This window comes from Seriola aureovittata, chromosome 10, assembly GCF_021018895.1.
Source record: "Seriola aureovittata isolate HTS-2021-v1 ecotype China chromosome 10, ASM2101889v1, whole genome shotgun sequence".
NCBI lineage: Eukaryota > Metazoa > Chordata > Actinopteri > Carangiformes > Carangidae > Seriola > Seriola aureovittata.
This window is the reverse complement of record NC_079373.1, coordinates 11,003,231-11,020,538: the sequence shown is the minus strand read 5'-3', so window position 1 is coordinate 11,020,538 and position 17,308 is coordinate 11,003,231. Positions and strand designations below refer to the sequence as shown.

Here is a 17,308-nt window from a genome sequence, read left to right as displayed (position 1 = left end):
TAAAGCTGTGTATTAGCTGTGTTCACTTCAACTTGTCTCTCATTCTGTTCTAAATAGCTCCCATATGTTTCACCTTTTTATTTGTCAAAACTGAACTCTCTCTGGGGTTTGGAGGATTTAACAAGTTCAGCAGAAACTCTATCACTCCGCTCAAAGTCAAAGTCCTGTTGTGGCGTCATGATTTTTTTTACTTTTTTTTATTTTGCATGCTATTTACAACTATGCTCATTGTTTAAAACAGTATTTACAGACTGTATTTGTTGTTAGCCCAATATCATATACAAGGGAAATATGGAAGGAGGCCAGAGTGTGATGATTTTATGGAAACATTTATTTTCCCTGAAGTAATCACTGCTGACTTATGTACGCTGTTTAAGAGACATAAGTCTCACAGACCAGGTTGGAGTAGCCATCATGTAATGGAAATACTGCTGTATAAATGGCCTCCGGGCTCTTTAGCTTATAGGTATTACGTATATAAACATTGATGCCACTTTTATTGAATTAACAAGTTGCTGGAGAAGATGTCCACCTGGCTGCACTCTAACTAAATTAGATTTGTTTTATCAGCTGCTGACATTTCCATGTTATAAAGTGTTTGTGCACATACACTAATTATGCAATGCCCTAAGCTTATCAATAAGCTCAAGATGTGATTGTGACATTTATTGCAAAGCAGTAATTTAGTCATGGTAAGAGTATTTGCCAAACCATATGGCTGCTTATTTTCTTGGATAAATTATACGTACCTGATTATCCTTATGTACTTACATTGTTAATGGAGTCACACTTTCCTCATCGGTTACTTGGGACCTTTTCAGATGTATTTGTTTAAATAAGTAATCAATGTGCCAGGAAGTTCACACAGGAAGTACCGGGTCATCAATCGATCTACCTAATGTCTCCATACTTTTGAAATCTTCAGGACAGTATATCAACGCACTTAAACTAAACAGCTGTAATGGACAAAGCACATTTTAAAGGAAAGTGATTTTTTTTTCTGACCAGCTGTCCAGGTCTCTGGTGACATGGGTTCAGCAGTTTCCATCTTATTATTATGCCTTGACTCTCCCTTTTTGTGCAAGAATCTCTTTAATGGCAGTCTATGTGTTTTTCAGTGAAGCACCACTGGGAGATGGCAACTTGCACTACTCTGAAATCCCTCAAACAGACTCCTGTATTTTCAGCTGTGTTACACCGCCCTCCATTCTTGCAGTCTGTTTGTAAAAAGACCTCTGGTAGTAATTACTGTTGCTGTCACAAACAAAACTGTGTATTTTTAATATTTAGCATTTAGCATATTTTAGCACCAGCATGTCTGGCATCCACGTGTTGTTCTCTTGCCAGCTCCATCGAGAAGAGATGCTGAAGGGAGATTTCGCTATTGAAGCTGTAGAGAATCATTTCTGAGATGCAAAGTATGTCTGAATGTTGGTGAGTCACGCTGTTTGGACTCTGAGCACATCCCCACGGCTCTTCCTGTTGGTTTTAATGAAGCTGAATGCACACACGAGGGAGGGAGTGCACATCAGCACACACTGAATGAAAATCTCTGAATGTAGATGTTATTTTCCCATTGTAAACAAATTAAAATGCATTATTGTGTGGTAACTTGGTTGACCTTAGCAGTGACCTGTTTAGGATTCAGAACGGTAGCCTCTGTACATTATGTAATAAGGCGATCACTACAAAGTAATGGCTCAGTAGCTATTTGCAAAAAGGGAAAACATTCATTTATAATGTGCATCCATCCATTTTTAGTCTTACTGTTCCGATTATTCCCTATCTCCTCATTTTCAGAGGAGCTGACATTTTGCATATAATACTGTGTGTTATGAGAGTTGGCCATGTGTAGAAATGAATTCAAGAATGATCAGATTGTTAATATAGTTGTGAACATCAACATTGATTCATATTTTAAATGTGCAGTTGAGAAGTATTACATAATATTACATAATCATATAGGCCTTAATATTTAAGACATGTATCAAGCCAGTGAAGTGTCTCTACTGATTTTCATTATTTTACTTTTAAGAAAAAAGAGAATCTGTAGCAGACATTTTGCTGAAGCTGGAAAACAAACTCAATGGTAACAAAGCTGTAAGTTAGACAAATGTTTAATCCACAAGTCATCTATCCCAGAGCAGTTTAAATGAATACATTTGTAGTCTGACATTATTAGACATTTCTGTTAGTTTTACTGGTTTTCATTGACAATCTAACCTGATCAGACGAGTTACACAGCTGGTTTTGGAGCCAGAGACTTTTTTGCTCCCCATTAGTGTCAAGTGTCAGAGGCTAAAAGGAATTTTAAAGAAGTGTTAAAAATGTATGAGTGCAGTAACAGGAGAGGGATAAGTAGAGAGTTGGACTGCTGTGATCACTTGCAAATTATTCTGATCTGATCATACAAACTATTAGATTTTACCACTGATGACTCAAGCAACTGGTATAATGGTTTCAATATAGGATGCATTCAAGATAACAATACTTTAGTAATATACTCTGATCACCTCTTTGTGTGTGTGTGTGTGTGTGTGTGTGTGTGTGTGTGTGTGTGTGTGTGTGTGTGTGTGTGTGTGTGTTTTGCAGGATCATGTCATCAGGACAACTGTATGTTTGTGCCCCTGCTGGACAGTCAGGCGTCCAGCTCCTCTGGAGGCGACGGGCATGTTGCTATCAATTGCACCATCAGCCACTCAGTGTCCTGGAGCTCCTCGCTCGCCAACAGCTTCCACTCTGGAGGCACGGAGACAGAGACCGACCAACACTCCGGTGAGTTTGGCAACAATAAATAAGGACCTGTCTTACCTTTTGTGTAGCTTGCTACTTCTGCCCTTGTGAGTGTTAATGAGGTTGTCAACCATGGTCGTCTTTGTGCTGTGGCCACTGGACATCAGATGTACTCAACAACACAGTAATGACTGGCTGTGTTGACCACACTGTTTACGCCCTCAGTCAGATTGTTTGCTCTGAACTTTTAGAAGAGCTTCATCAGCAGATCCTTCGGCTGCTAGAGCCTCAGAGCTGCCATCAGTAGTAATTTAATTGAACGCTTTGATGTGAGATGTCACTGTCATTCAGGAGCCTCTTGAGTGAGAGCGAGTGGGGAGTTCTGTGATTCTTTGAACAGCGTACAAACACAGAGATGTGTTGAATATTAGGGCAGGTATACAGCTTTGATTGTTTTTGCCAGCTTGTAACATTTTCTTTGACTGGAATATTTAATTGCTAATTTTAGTGTTAGCTTTTAATGAACCTATTACCAATTAATAACTGTGATTATTTTGCAGTCATATAATTTGGACTACTGAGGGATTTGATATCTTCTAATGATTCTTTGGCGTTAGATGCAAAGATGACATGACAGTTAACCATTTTGTTTGGAGACTGCAAGAGTATGCTCTGGTGAGAAGTACTTCCTGGTTGTATATTTACATGCATACGCTGAGGTGAATCATGCAAAAAGCCTTTGTGTTTCTTGGAAATTAATGCCAACAACTCAGTCAGTCTTGTATTTAACCACTGGGTGGCAGTATTTATTTATCTAAAACCTTACTCCCTCTGCAGCCTGTCATCTGACCTACATCTCTAAACTAACTGGCAGGAATGGAAGAGATAAAATTTTAAATGGCACTGACCCTATAAAAAGTTGATTTTTTATTTATTCATTGGCCCAATGGAAGAGACGCATTTGCCTGGTGGTTCAATGATATGTTATATGGGTTGGCACACACAGCTCTGCCACCAGTGCTCAATAAACATCAGAACAGTGGGAGGAGGAGAGGCGTGCTGAGCTGCGAGAAAACAGATGGTATTTGCATCTACGACAGATGCCAGACTACTCCACAGAATACCAGCACAGACAGAGATTGATACCAAAAGTAGGGCCACAGACCAAACGGCAGCCTGTGTTATTGTGTCCTAGTGAAGACTGACCACATCACAGCAGTTCAGTGTGTTTTCACATAGAGACAACATGAACAACACGGCCCCACCAGCACCACCACCACCACCCACGGGGATCCAATCCTGATTGGAGGTCTGCTGGTCTGCAGCTCATTGTTGTTGACACTGAGATAAGACCAGTGACCTTGCAGATAAACCATGATAAGATCTCAGTACTACAGTGCATTTGAAGACGAGGCGGAGTGATGGAGACAACATTGAGTGGTCTGTCTTAATATTCTTTCTTTGATGCAGGTTTTGCAGTCACATGAATTCACTGTGATTAATAATTTGCCCCCTGTTCATTTTTTCATGCCACATAAAGACACTGTCAAAAATGAATTGTATATTATCTTGTTTTTCAATGGGCAGTGAATGTTTTTTAATTCAACTAAATGTACTGTATTTTGCATTCTTACTACCGCCCCAAATCTATATTAAGTTCCACAACTCTTAAATTCAGTTCAACATCTTCAACATTTTCCATGTGTCCTAATAAATTGGACAAAAAATATAAAAAGGACAAACATGCCATAATTTTTAATATGAGGCTCTTAAACCATACTGCACAAATTTTTACCACCCTGCTCAGTTTTCATGACTGATGTTATATTTGCACTCAAAGAAGGGATCCCCTGCCACAGCAGCAGCAGTGTGTCTACACAGCTGATCTGTGAGCCCTGTAGTAGTGAGCTATAGTATTGATTGTTTAGAGTTTTTCTCACAGCCTCTCAGTCGTAAATGCCTGCCAAAGCAAATTGTTCAGCCTTAAAAAAAAAAAAAAAAAAAAAGCCCATATTCGTTTTATTATTTTGGTTTAATTTTCTTTGTATAAAGTCTCACTGTGGCTGTTTGGGCAACAAACTGATCTGACAACAACACAACACACTGTCATCTGTGATTTATGTTGAGGATTACATGACGGTCAGTGGGTTTAGACAATCTGATGGCCTTTGTGCACGTGAAATCTTATCTGAATTTTCTGCTATAATGCGGTGCAGTCTGTCTAAGGAGGCTGTCCTATATTTAGAATGACTTTCTCATCAAGTATCACTTCATGGCAAGAAAATGGCCCGATAGAAATAACCCAAAACGGCTTATAATGTCTTAAATTAGATAATATGTTGGCATTAAAATAAAAAAATGAAATTAATATGCATATTGAAGGTGCTATTGCATGTTTTGTTTTTTTCAGAAGACAAACTGTAGCCTATTTTTCGCACCTAATAGTTCATATGTGATCCCTGGGGGTTCAAGCAGCTTTCAGCGCGGGTAAAAGAGAATGATTGATGAGCGAATCAATACATGTTCTTGCCAGTCCATTTGAAATCAGCTATCCCTGGTAATTTCCCGCAGCTTATTTGGAGTCAGTAAATCAGGACGGAGGGGGACGTGTCTATCTCAGGACCTCCCCTACCGCCCGTCACCATGACAACAGCCGTGGATGGTGGTGGATGGGGAGGAGGGAGGAGGGAGGGAAGGGGGGGGGGTGAGCATGCGGAGCTGAGACAGGTGTTGCTGGGGTTTGCGCATCGCCCGTGAGATCGTTCGGCAGCATGGGAGCAGAGAGAACACCTACGCCTCCTCTCCATAGTTTCTCATGTATTCTGCAATTTTGCTTTTCGAAATACGGAATTTAATCACCGCTGGAAACCAACTGAACGTCGCAATGGTGCACCACTCGGGCTCCATCCAGTCCTTCAAGCAGCAGAAAGGTTGGTCGCCAATGTGACAATTACGCGACCCGGGAGTGATTTATTTTGGAGCTGAGTGTGATGTGCGGTGACTTTCCTCTGTAGTTGAATAGTTTGTGGTGTGAAATGTCACTCAGAGGTCTCGGACTCTCCACTTGCCGTAAGAGTGACGCAGAGTTGGTGGTCTTGCAGACTCCTCCTGGGATGAAGCCTGTTTCTGAGCCGTTTTGATATTTTATCCACTTCTTTATGTGACATTGTCATGTCTGTTTGACAGCAGACTACAGAGACCAGATCGCAGCAGATATATCACACCTCACATATGACTGAATTGATCAGAAATACCAAGCTGTTTAAAACACATTTGTTATAATACAGTGGATGGTTGAGGTCGTGATGCTGCACAGGAAAAAGAAATGAGCTTTCCACACAATTCAAGCAATGCAGATCTTGGAAAGGTTGTTATAGTGATTTTTAAACTTGCAGTGATTTGAACTGCACTCACAGTCATGTCCGGTATGACATTCAAATATTCACAGCAGTACAATAGGCTTGTATAAACAGTGATAATATCATACTGAGGAAAAATACAAGCTGTTCCATACAAATCTGTTTAGGAGCCTGCAGAAGAGGCAAAGCAGCTTCTGTATGTCCCACACCTGTCAGGAATAGCTGAACTCAGACTTTGTGGGTTTGAAAGTAATAAAAATAATAATAATAGAATTGAGGCTGTTAAAAGTTCCTATTGTGCAGTCAAATGGAAAATACATCTCCACTCAGCAAGTTATTGAAAAAGCAATACGAGACATCAGACTCCAGCTGATGGTATTTGATATTTTTGCGTTCAGGAGCAGCAATAACTTCACATAGCTGACGTAACAAACTGTACAGGGAAAGGAAGATAATTGGTCTCCACACATTGGAGTAAATTTCATCAAATCTATAAGTAAATACCTGTCAAGTCATTGATCTGTGTCTTCCTTTTCAGATGGATTATAGGTCTGCTGATCCGCCAGTATTGATTTGAGGGCTCTTTGGAGAACATTAGAGGTTCTTTAACACTTTGTGTTAATTATACATTAGCCGGCTGTCTAAATTTAGAGAAATCGTGAAGAAAGTTCTTGTTTTCATGCAGATGCGGCCTCATAAATGAGAAGTGACCTCTTAGCGTTTATGCACCTGGCTGAGGAGGATGAAAGGGTCTATCCCCTGGCGTCTGATGAGAGGATGCTGAGCTGAGCAGCCAGAAATCTCAGGAGTGAGGGATGCCCTGCTGAAGAGGGTGTTAGCTTATCTGCTCAAGCTCCCTGTGTTGGTTCTGAGTGTGAAAACAAGCAGATATAACTGAGCAAAAAAAAGAAAGAAAGAAGATAAAGCAGGATATTTACATTGATAAGAGAGAAGTGTTTTTTCTTCCATCCTCCACCATGACCCACATGCAGTGTGGACTGTAGCACATGAATCCATCCTGGTTTTAGGGTTTGTTTGTCAATTTTATGATAATCCACATAGACTTTTGATTTGATTATAGTTAGAATTCTGTTTTATGATTTAACGTGTCCATGCGGCAATGGAGCAAGAGAACACCCTAGCTTATGAAAATATATATCACAGATTGAACCACTTCCTGGCTTCAGTCCAGCCAGCAGGACGCATGTAGCACAGGATGGTATCAGATTGGTATCAGCGACTGCTAAGTGCACCATTAAAATGAAGGCAAACGGGCTGAATGTTGGCTCACAAACTCTTCCTAAGCAATATTCAGAAACTGCACCTCCAGAAACACAGTCATCAACATTATATGAGAGCATAAAATGCTTAGAACTGAAAATGCTTTGCTCACCATTCGAAAGCTGAATGGAGCTGTTTTGTGTTTGAGATGAAAAATACTTCTTAGTGTTGCAGAGGGCCGAGCCGTTACTGCTTTATAGGTAATCAGTAAAATCTGGAAATTTATTCTAAAAACCAATTGGAAACTAATACAACTTTGTGTCCAAGTTTGCTTTAAAAAGTTCTCCGCTGAGCTGCAGGTTAGAAAAGAGTTTTGGTTGAAGACAGACTTAGACACAAGTTAGAGAAGGGACTGATTATGAAAATGTAGATGTTTTTTTTGTTCTTCCTGCCTTGATAAAACATGTCACTCAGTTCACAGGAACTAGAAAATACAGCTACATTTGGACATTAAAATAAAAATGAATCACAATCATCTTTCCGGGATTTGAGTGAATTTCATAAACTCCCCTTTATCAGCAGTATGTTACTTATCGATACACTGAACACTCAATATCTGCTGGAAAGTATTTGCTTTAAATCAATCAAGATTTTAATGGAACGCGGTTCTTTGTTCATGCTGCAACGATCAATCAATGGATTGATTAGTCCGTCTCAAATGTCAGAATTCACTTCTTGGTCTTACATGAGAGTGAGCTGAATAATTTTGCATGTTGACATTTGATGACGTCTCCTTGTGCTGTTGGATATTGTGACAGGCATTTTTGACTGTTTTCTGGTGTTTTATAGACTAAATAATTGATTAATGGAGAAAATAATCAGCTGATTAATTGTTAGTTTCTAAGAAATCAATATTGTATATCAAGCTATATCCTGCTCTTCCTCGTGGGAATAGTGTATGGATTCATTTTTTTATTTTTTTCTGAAAATTGTGTCTATGTTTTCTGTTCGTTGTTGGGTCGGTTCAGTGGCTGCTGCAGGACTGAGACTACTGTCGTCTGTTACACTACACTTTTTAACTTTGTATTTGTGCATATGCAGTAAGTGTGTGCTAATCGTGTGTTTGGGTGTGTTTGTGTGCGTGTAAACCTTTGGTTGCACAGTCCTAAGCAGGCCACCTGTCCTCTTATGCAAGCAGGCAGATGGTTTTATAGATACAGACAATAATTCAGGACACATTTGGGGAGACAGCATATACAGTATCATCTGTGATTTAAACAGGCTACTGAGGAATATTAGGCAAACGTTAGTTTCATGTAAGATGACTTGATGCATATCTGTGTAAAAGTGCATTTTCTGAAATTGTGGCATGCTAGGTAAACAAACGGTTTTGCAAAATGATAAAACAAAGAGGCTGTTTTGTCCTGCATGGGCAGCTTTAACACTTTCACAGTCTTTAAATAGTCCGTGGCTGTTTAGTTGCTAGGTTATAAGAACATTACAGGCAGACGTTCCGCTGGAGTTAAGTTACTGTACGGTTTTTAATCACATAATGGTGGCATTATGGAACTAACATGTTCCTCTGTGAACTTCATGCTTTATTTTGTTTACTGAGGACAGTGCAGCTCACAGGCATTCCCAGATGAGGTGTGTACCCATGGACACAGCAGCGGCTTTGCAGAAAATCCAGTGACGTAGTAGAAATCACAAGCAATCAGGGGGCATAAGAAGATAGTGTGACGTTAAAGGAAGGGGGGAAATATAGGGATTGAGAGAGAAGGAAGATGTTTAATCTGCTCAAATGATGCAACCCAAAGGTTGTGCCAGGATTGTATAACAGGCCCCTGAACGGTTTAAACTGTGGGTAAGAAGTGCCATCTGCTCCGAGGTGTGTCCACGGTCAGACTGACACGCTGAGCTGCACGTGACGGACAGATGACAGTGGACAGTGTCTGGGGGGCAAATTATTACCTACTCTGTGTGCACAATTATTAAGCTAATTGTATTCCTCAGGATTATTTGTATTGTTGAATGAATACACATTCAAGGGTCCAAAATGTCATTGAACCTCAAACCCTGAATGTTTAACACAGGAAAAGTGAGTTTTGTCTTCCTCAGGAGAATATATATATAAGTTACAAGAAGAATTTACGTATAGAATATACGAATCACGTATTTATTGTCTTTTTAGAGTAAATGGAACAAACAAGTAACACAACATGACAAATAACATCTTTGGCCTTTCAAAAATATTCAGTGACCAATACAGCCACACTTCTTTTCAATAACTGCTGTGAGCCTCCATCCAAGGAGTCTGTCACACTCAAGCAGCAAACACAGCCTCCAACATGCTGTTCAAAGAGGTGTGTTGTCCTCCGTAACTGTAAGTCTCATGTTTGAGGAGGGCCCACAAGTTCCCAATAGGATTTAAATTCAGGTGAGGAGGGGGGCAGGTCATTATTCAGTCATCTTTGAGGTCTTTGAGGTCTAGTCAGGCAGTGGAGTACTTGGATGCATGTGATGGAGCGTTGTCCTGCTGTGGACGCCTTCCTTCAAGCAGCGGCCCTAATGCTTGAAGACGGTATCTTCCAGAGACTGGCAGTAGGTTTGGGAGTTGATTTTCGGTTCATCTTCATTCAATGATAGCAGCCCATACCAGTAGCCCTCCTCCACATTGCTAATGCCTGACTGGAAGTGCAGCCCTGTGTCCATTAGCGATCCAGCCGTAGGCTCATCCGCCTGGTCCAGCAAGAGTCACTCTCATTTCATCTGTTCAAAAAACCTTGAAAAATCCGTCTTTTGGTATTTCTTGCTCCAATCTTGACTCTTCAACTTGTGAATCTTTACTCAGTGGTGGGAATGATTCCGCTGCCTTTACTGCCTTTATTGTCCGGTGGTCACACCTCAATAGTTTAGCTATTTCAAGAGTGTTGCATCTATCTGAAGGCATTTCAGATTTTTGACTTGTCAGTGTCAGTTCAATCTCTTTTTTTGGCCCATTTTACCTGAGGTAATGACTTACGCACACCTTAATATAAGGTATTAATCACTTAATGCCACAAGCACCCTCAAATTCTTATCATCTGAAAATGATTAAATCTAAAAGTGCAAAAATTGATTTGGAGTTGGAAAATTTACATAGTAATAATGATAAGGTCAGAAAACTCAATTTCCCGATAATTGTGCACGTAGTGTATTTCAGACTGCTTTTACTTTGACATTAAAGTATTTCTTGTGTTGATCAATGTCCGAAAAATTCTAATTATATCCAATGTGAATCAATAGTGTTAAAAATAAAACGGTAGAAGGTCAAAAGGGTGAATTATTATATTTTTGTAGTCACTGCACATAATGATGTGCTTTTCTCCGCTGGTGGTTAAAAAGGGTCAGCTCCATGAACACTCTAATTAGATGCTTCAAGCTTTAATCACACTCATTTCAGATCAAGTCAGTGAGCTGGTTTGTGAATGGACACTGCATTCATTCAGCTATAATATACTGTATGTCACTATAGTCACTTAAGTCAATAGCTTGTAAGTCAATAGAATATATCAGATTTGAATAGCTAACCATCATTAATCATAATTAAATGAATGAATGAGCAAACATCACTTATAGTTATTTGTATTTGACTGGAAAAATTACTGTTAAATTCACGTGGGAGAGATCACATTTGTTATTCCACCAACACATCCTGAAATATTGACAGAGAATCAAGAACATTTTTAAGCAACTATGTGAGGCAATGCTTTTATTTTGATGGGATAAGTGTTGTAGTTTTTGTTTGTAGATACTACCACTGGTTGTGCAAAAGTCATAAATATTCAAATTTCAAATGTAGTGTTAAAATATCTGTATACATTCATATATTCATATTCATTTGTTGAGCGACCCCTCTTCATACAACATGTTCTTATTGACTATTATTAGTGATACTGCACCAAAATATCTTTGTTTTGAGAAAACTGTTATGATATTGAATATATTTTCTGTTTCAACCAGCTGAAGTTAGATTTTGAGCACAAGTGTTTAAGTGTTTTTTCACTCTTCTTGCACGGATCAAATTCAATGACGTACTCATGCAATCCAAACCTGAGATCTTCATTTGCTACTCGCGCCTGTCCTTGGTCAGCAAGAACTGATGGTGTGCCTTGAGTACTAACCATGTGACATAAGATATGAGCTGAATATTGAAGGGCTTATAATGATACCAGTCTAAGTCCTCAGTCTATGTGTTCTTTGAAATGGTGCCAGGCGAAGGATGAAACACACAATTACTCAGAGAACGTTTCTGTAGGGGAGGCTCGCCTCAGTCCTGTCCCCACGTGATCATTTTCTAAATAACCGCAGCTTGTGAGCGCTTGTGTCATGTTTTTTTACTCCTTCGCCCACTGTGTTATCGCAGGGATCCCCTGACATGCGCCCTGTGAGGGGAAAGCAGTAATGATGTGTGTTGTGCTTAAAAAGGTCCTGATGCAGAATGTTCCTCAGTTAAAAGCTGTGACGCTGAAAGTGCTGTGGGGTGGACATAGATGAATAATTAAAAGTATAGAACAGAGGCATGATGGGAAACAGCCCACTGACCTGAATTCTCTGTTTGATACTTTGTGCAACATCCTTGCAGATAATGTAATAATGGATGCTTCACAATGATCGTGACTTAGAGCAAAAATGATGTTTGTTTTTACACATGTTGCACAGTTTTACCTCATTTGCTCAGCACTGTTTTGCTTCCTCTGCTATCTGACAGATTAATATTGATCATAAAATCCTTGACATTTTTCAAATTAAATTCCTCCAGCTGGCTCAGAGTAGATTGGCTGCAGATGCACAGAGGAATAGCGTTGCGACACTGCCAGCTATACGCTTACTTTTGATGACTGAGACAATCAAGAGGAGCATAGCGAAACCGATAAACACAACCTCCATTCCGGATTTTTATGTTTGTCATATACACAAACATTCGTAGAGAGGTACACAGTGCAAAGTAAACAATGGGATATACTATATAAAATATCGTACATGCACAGACCAAAAGAAATCCTTTTAATCTCACAGCACAAGACTGTCATGGACACGCTGCACAGGAGAGATCCAAATCCCGGATCACGACCTTCCCTGAAGCTCGTCCAGCTCCCCCTCGGCTCAGGCTGAGTGGGTGTTTGTGAGAGCGTACACAGGATTGTTGTCCTGTGTCACGCTGATACGCAGAAAAGTTCGGAGATGTTTTTTTCCCCGCATCACCTCACAGCGAGCGTCCAGTCCCTAGGCCTCTTTCTTTTTTATTCATCGCTCCTCTGTCGTCACCTCGTTCCTCCTCCATGTGCAGGACTCGCAGACACTCAGCTACAGCCCACAGACTCCCATGCACACGCACATACAGTCCATGCACACACATACACACACAGGATTAACTTCCTCCTGATAAGCCAGTTTTAGCCAGCACACAGCGAGATTAAACACAGGATTTCACATTGGATGAACCCTTTATATATTTATATAGACTTACAAAATTCACTGTCTTCAGACTGTACTGCGGGGCGGCTCTGACAGTGGAACAGAGTTCACAGTCTGCCCGCATGAGAAAATGAAGCCAAAGCTTTGGAACAGGGCAGTGATTGTCAGATAACCAGTATTATAACCTTAATATCCACAGAGGCCAAGAGATTTGAGCAGTGAATTTTTTTTTTTCTTTTTTTCCATCTACACGTGCTCTGAAAATTTCCATGGAAGCAATTTCACACAACACCAGCCCCGTCCAATTTGTGGGTCTATTTTAAACATTGAGAGTCCCTTGGGACCACCGAGCCTCACCACTACGGGCCCGTTAGCTCTCTCTGCTCTGATGTATCATCTCAGACGTGTTGAGCCTTGCCAGTGTCTGTTGGGATTATCTAAACCACCTGGAGTCCAGTAAACGCACCTTTTGGCTACACATATGTGGCTTCTACGCTGTAACCATTGTCCGGGTATCGATTGGCGTAATGGAGAGGGAGCGGGTTGGGTCTTCTACATGGACAGTTAGATTAAGTAAGGATGCATCCACTCTCCCGGCCGATCCACAGAGACCGCGAAATTACGGCACTTTAGGCTCCGGTCCTCTTGAGTGGAGGCTCACAGCTCGCACCGTTTTACCATCCAGTCATAAAGGATGTTGTTGCTGCGGTTGTTGCTGAGAGAAACAAACCTTCCTGCTCACCGGACCATAAAATCTCTGCTTTCTAAAAATGTCACTGCAGATGTAATTGGCACAATATGACTCTTTACAGAACAATAGCTTTACAACCTGCAGCTCAGTATTGATTTCAAATATTGAATTGAATGAAAGTGATGGAAATATGAAAAGGAATGAAGAGGAACCAAATGCTTGTGTACACTGTAGAAATAATTGAAGCGCTGGGAAATCAAGGTTTGTAATCAGCCTGAAGACAAGTTAACTTTCTGACACGAACAAATAGATTCATCTACAGTTTACTCATGATGTATTTTGTGCTGAGCAATTACAATTTTATATTTAAATGACTTATTTCACACTATTTTTAAAAAACCATTTTCTTCAGTAAAGTGAAATCTCGCTTCCAGCTGGAGCTACACAACATTCATTCATTTCTTATCTGTGGGGCTGCAGCAGCATGATTGGTGGCTCCCCTGTGTCCGCATCTTTAACTGGCTCCATTCTCATCCACGAGCGCTGGGAAATCCCACTGAGAGCGGTGTCATGAGAATGAGTTAGTGCGCAGCTTGCGGCGCGTGGCCCTCAGGATGCAGAGTGAATTATCAATGCATCTGAACATTTCAGGAAGGTCGCTGAGAGAATTCCTCACCGGAGGTAAAAAAGTAAGTCACGTTCTCATTTGAGAAAAGAGAGAGTGCGAGCGCCTTCTTCTCATGAATAAATTTCTTCCGGAGCTGCGGCGCTGAAGCTGCTGCCTGCTGTGAAGGTCGTGTACAATGTCCTGGCTCTATTGGTGGACATTCGTTATGTGATTGACCTCTGACTTTCTCTCTAGAATTCATCATTACTGTATTGTTGAAACCCTCATTCAACAGTCTTGTCCACCCCACGATCACTGCTCTCTCCCTCTTTTACAGCTGAAATAAATGACCTCTGCTGGTATTAATAAAACAATAACATGCTAATGAGAAAGCTGCAGTGTGTAGCAGGCAGCATGCATCAGCGTTGTCATCACACCTGCTTTGCTGAACTGGTCAGGACTGACAAGCGTACAGTGTGCATGTAGTTTAGTTTTGTGGTGCACCATCATGAGGCTTGTCTTGAGGTATCGACCTGCGTGATTTAATGGAGGGGGAGTGCTGATGGTTTTAATGCACTCCTCTATGAAGGACAGACATTATCACCACCACTGTAGTCCATAAAGGGATGGACAGGCTGATGACTGAAGTGATTTCTCCCTCCCTCCCTTTTTTTCTACTCCCACTCCCTTCATTTCAGTTAGTGCACTAGATCTGTAAAGTGCTATAAATAGATTTTCTTACATTTCCCTTTTCTTTCTCCCTGTCGGATTTTGTTTCTCTTTTGTCATTGCACGTGAATGCAGAGCAGCGATGTTTGTCTGTTGTAATATTTTGCAATATAATATATGATATAGAAATAACAAGATGAAAAACAGCCAACAAGCAAACAACAAAAATGACAAGATAAAACAATAAAAAGGAATAATTTTACATACACTACTGCTTTAAGCGGTGTCATCAAATCAAGTCGACCCTAAATTAATCTAAAGAAATTGATCACTGACAGTTACTGTATATCTCCCTGACTGCTCTGCCTACACCTGCTGCAGCTCGTGTTACCACCCCATCCTCCTCTTCATGTATAACAACTTTAGTATTGTTGGCTTCTGTTGGCCAACATAAAATGTCATTAAAAAATATTAAGATGTGTATTCAGGAAAGTGTCTGTGACAAAACTATATTTTCATTCATCAGTATAAGCATGCATACATATAAACATAAAATTAAATATATAAATATATAAAGAGAATGTATGTAAAGAGTGTCCACTCTTCCCTCTCGTCCTCAGGCATGCACACCAGCATCAGCGAGATCCTGAAGGAGAAGAGCCTGAAGCCGTCTCGCCGCAGCCTGCCCTGCCTGGCCCAGAGTCAGACTCATCCAATCAACCTCAACCACTTCCTGTCTGTGCCTCTGAGCCCGGAGCCCAAACCAGAAGTCGATGGTCTGAGTCAGAGCATCAGCACTTCCTGCAGCCTCCTTCCCCCAAAGACAGGTCAGTCCGCTGAGAGGAACGTACAGACGTCTTCCTAAAACCCACCGGTGGGTGTGGTGCTTCAGTCATGAGAGAGTGGCACCGCTGATAGTTACTTACAGATATCTGCAGGGTTACAAGGTACAAAGACTTAATGACAAAAGGATTTTAACTTTGAAGTGAATAGCACTGAACTTGATGTGACCCAGCTTAATATGAAGCATCCATGTGATCATTTCAATGTGTTGAAGTTATTTTTCTACTCTGAAAATTTACAAGCAAGCAAATCCACATCCTGTCACTGATGGTAACTGTTAGTGTTTTTCTAGTACACTCATACTTCATTTCTGTGTATCTTATGTTTTCCTCAACAGGAACAGAGTTGGTTCCCACACAGATTTTCATAACATTGGTGACATTTAAGGCGTGTGTACAAAACTGATTGTGCAGATTGCATTAACGCTGCAGGAGATTTAGAAAACAGTCACGTGTGTGCACATTCAGAGGGAGTGAGATAGTGCAGGAAAGGAAAACAATACATCACTGTGTGGACTGGTAAAATAAAAAATGCCTGTTGGGGAGGAATATTATTTAGTCATTAATATCTTCAAGTGTATTCACAGGCCGTTGACACCGAGGGCTCTATTGTCACAGCACAAAGACTAGCACATTCAGCACTTCAGCATGTCGGTACTTTCCTGACCTTGAAATACCCTTTGCTTGACCCACTGGTATTTCAGTGCCGAGCACAGTGGGCAAAAACGTGGGAGGAGAGATGAGAGTATCATGCAGATGAGCCGGCACAAGGTGAGGTGTTGCTATTTCGGTGAGAACGGGCTCTTTGACGTTGTGCTGAGAATAGACATCTGAGGAACAGGGGTGTAGACGGGAGGAGAGAGTGTAGACAGAATAAGCAGCAGACGTGATCCCTCACCGGCACGTACAGAGAAGATGTTGTGAGTTCAGCATTAAACTTCATTCGTTTACTCACCAAGTGGAAAGCAACCCTCTTGTTTTGCTTCTATTTCTATCACGTGTTTTCTTCTACTGAAGTTAGCCTGCTGGCCAGCTGTCCCTGGTCTGGCCAGCCTGTCTCCTCACCTTTCCGATAGCCAGTCACTGTAGCCTCCAGTAGTGCTGCTCAGAGCCTCGTAAACTCTTGTCTTGTTAATACAACAGTGGGTGAAGCTCTTGGCAAGAAGCAACATTCGATGGCAGGAAAAACTTACGTATAGCACCTTTAACATTCAAATGCTCTATTGACAAATTTTACAAGGTACAGCAAGCTCTTATTAACTTTGAATAAACTGAAACAAATTATGTTTCCCCCACAGGTACAATTAACACCTACACCTTTGAGGCCTCTTAAAGACACTGTATAGTTGCTCAGCTCCATTATTTTATGTCTAACCTTATTTAATTTATTCTTGTTTTGGGTTTTTTTTTGCCTCCTAAGCTTTATGACTACTCTCTTGTTGTTATTTATTTATGCTTTATATGTGCATATGTGTGGAAATACTGCACGATCCAGAGTAAATTCAGTCTGCTTTTGGATTCTTTTCAGCACCCCATGTTGCCCAGTCATTTTTCTGCACAGTTAAACCCAAATAAGCTGTCAAAGCTTTCAGTGTGAAGGAAATTCATAATGGTGTCTGAAAAGAAAGACGACATATCACTGCAATCAGTTTTCCACAACTTTTTGGACTACATGTGTGTACTCTTTGTTATTAATTGAACTTTGGGGATGTTTTAGTTTTCACTGCTG

At 40.7% G+C, this 17,308-nt stretch overlaps 1 protein-coding gene across 3 annotated transcripts in view; it reads left to right on the top strand.

Annotated features, from left to right (window-relative positions):
• Window positions 1–5,445: 5,445 nt before the first annotated feature.
• Window positions 5,446–17,308, top strand: part of ano3 (anoctamin 3) — a 31,939-nt gene continuing 20,076 nt past the window's right edge. For all 3 annotated transcript variants that reach the window (XM_056386875.1, XM_056386874.1, XM_056386873.1), the window contains exons 1-2: window positions 5,446–5,663; window positions 15,358–15,564. In XM_056386875.1, the coding sequence (XP_056242850.1) occupies window positions 5,549–5,663; window positions 15,358–15,564 (322 nt within the window). In that variant the 5' untranslated portion in view covers window positions 5,446–5,548. The remainder of the gene's footprint in view (window positions 5,664–15,357; window positions 15,565–17,308) is intronic.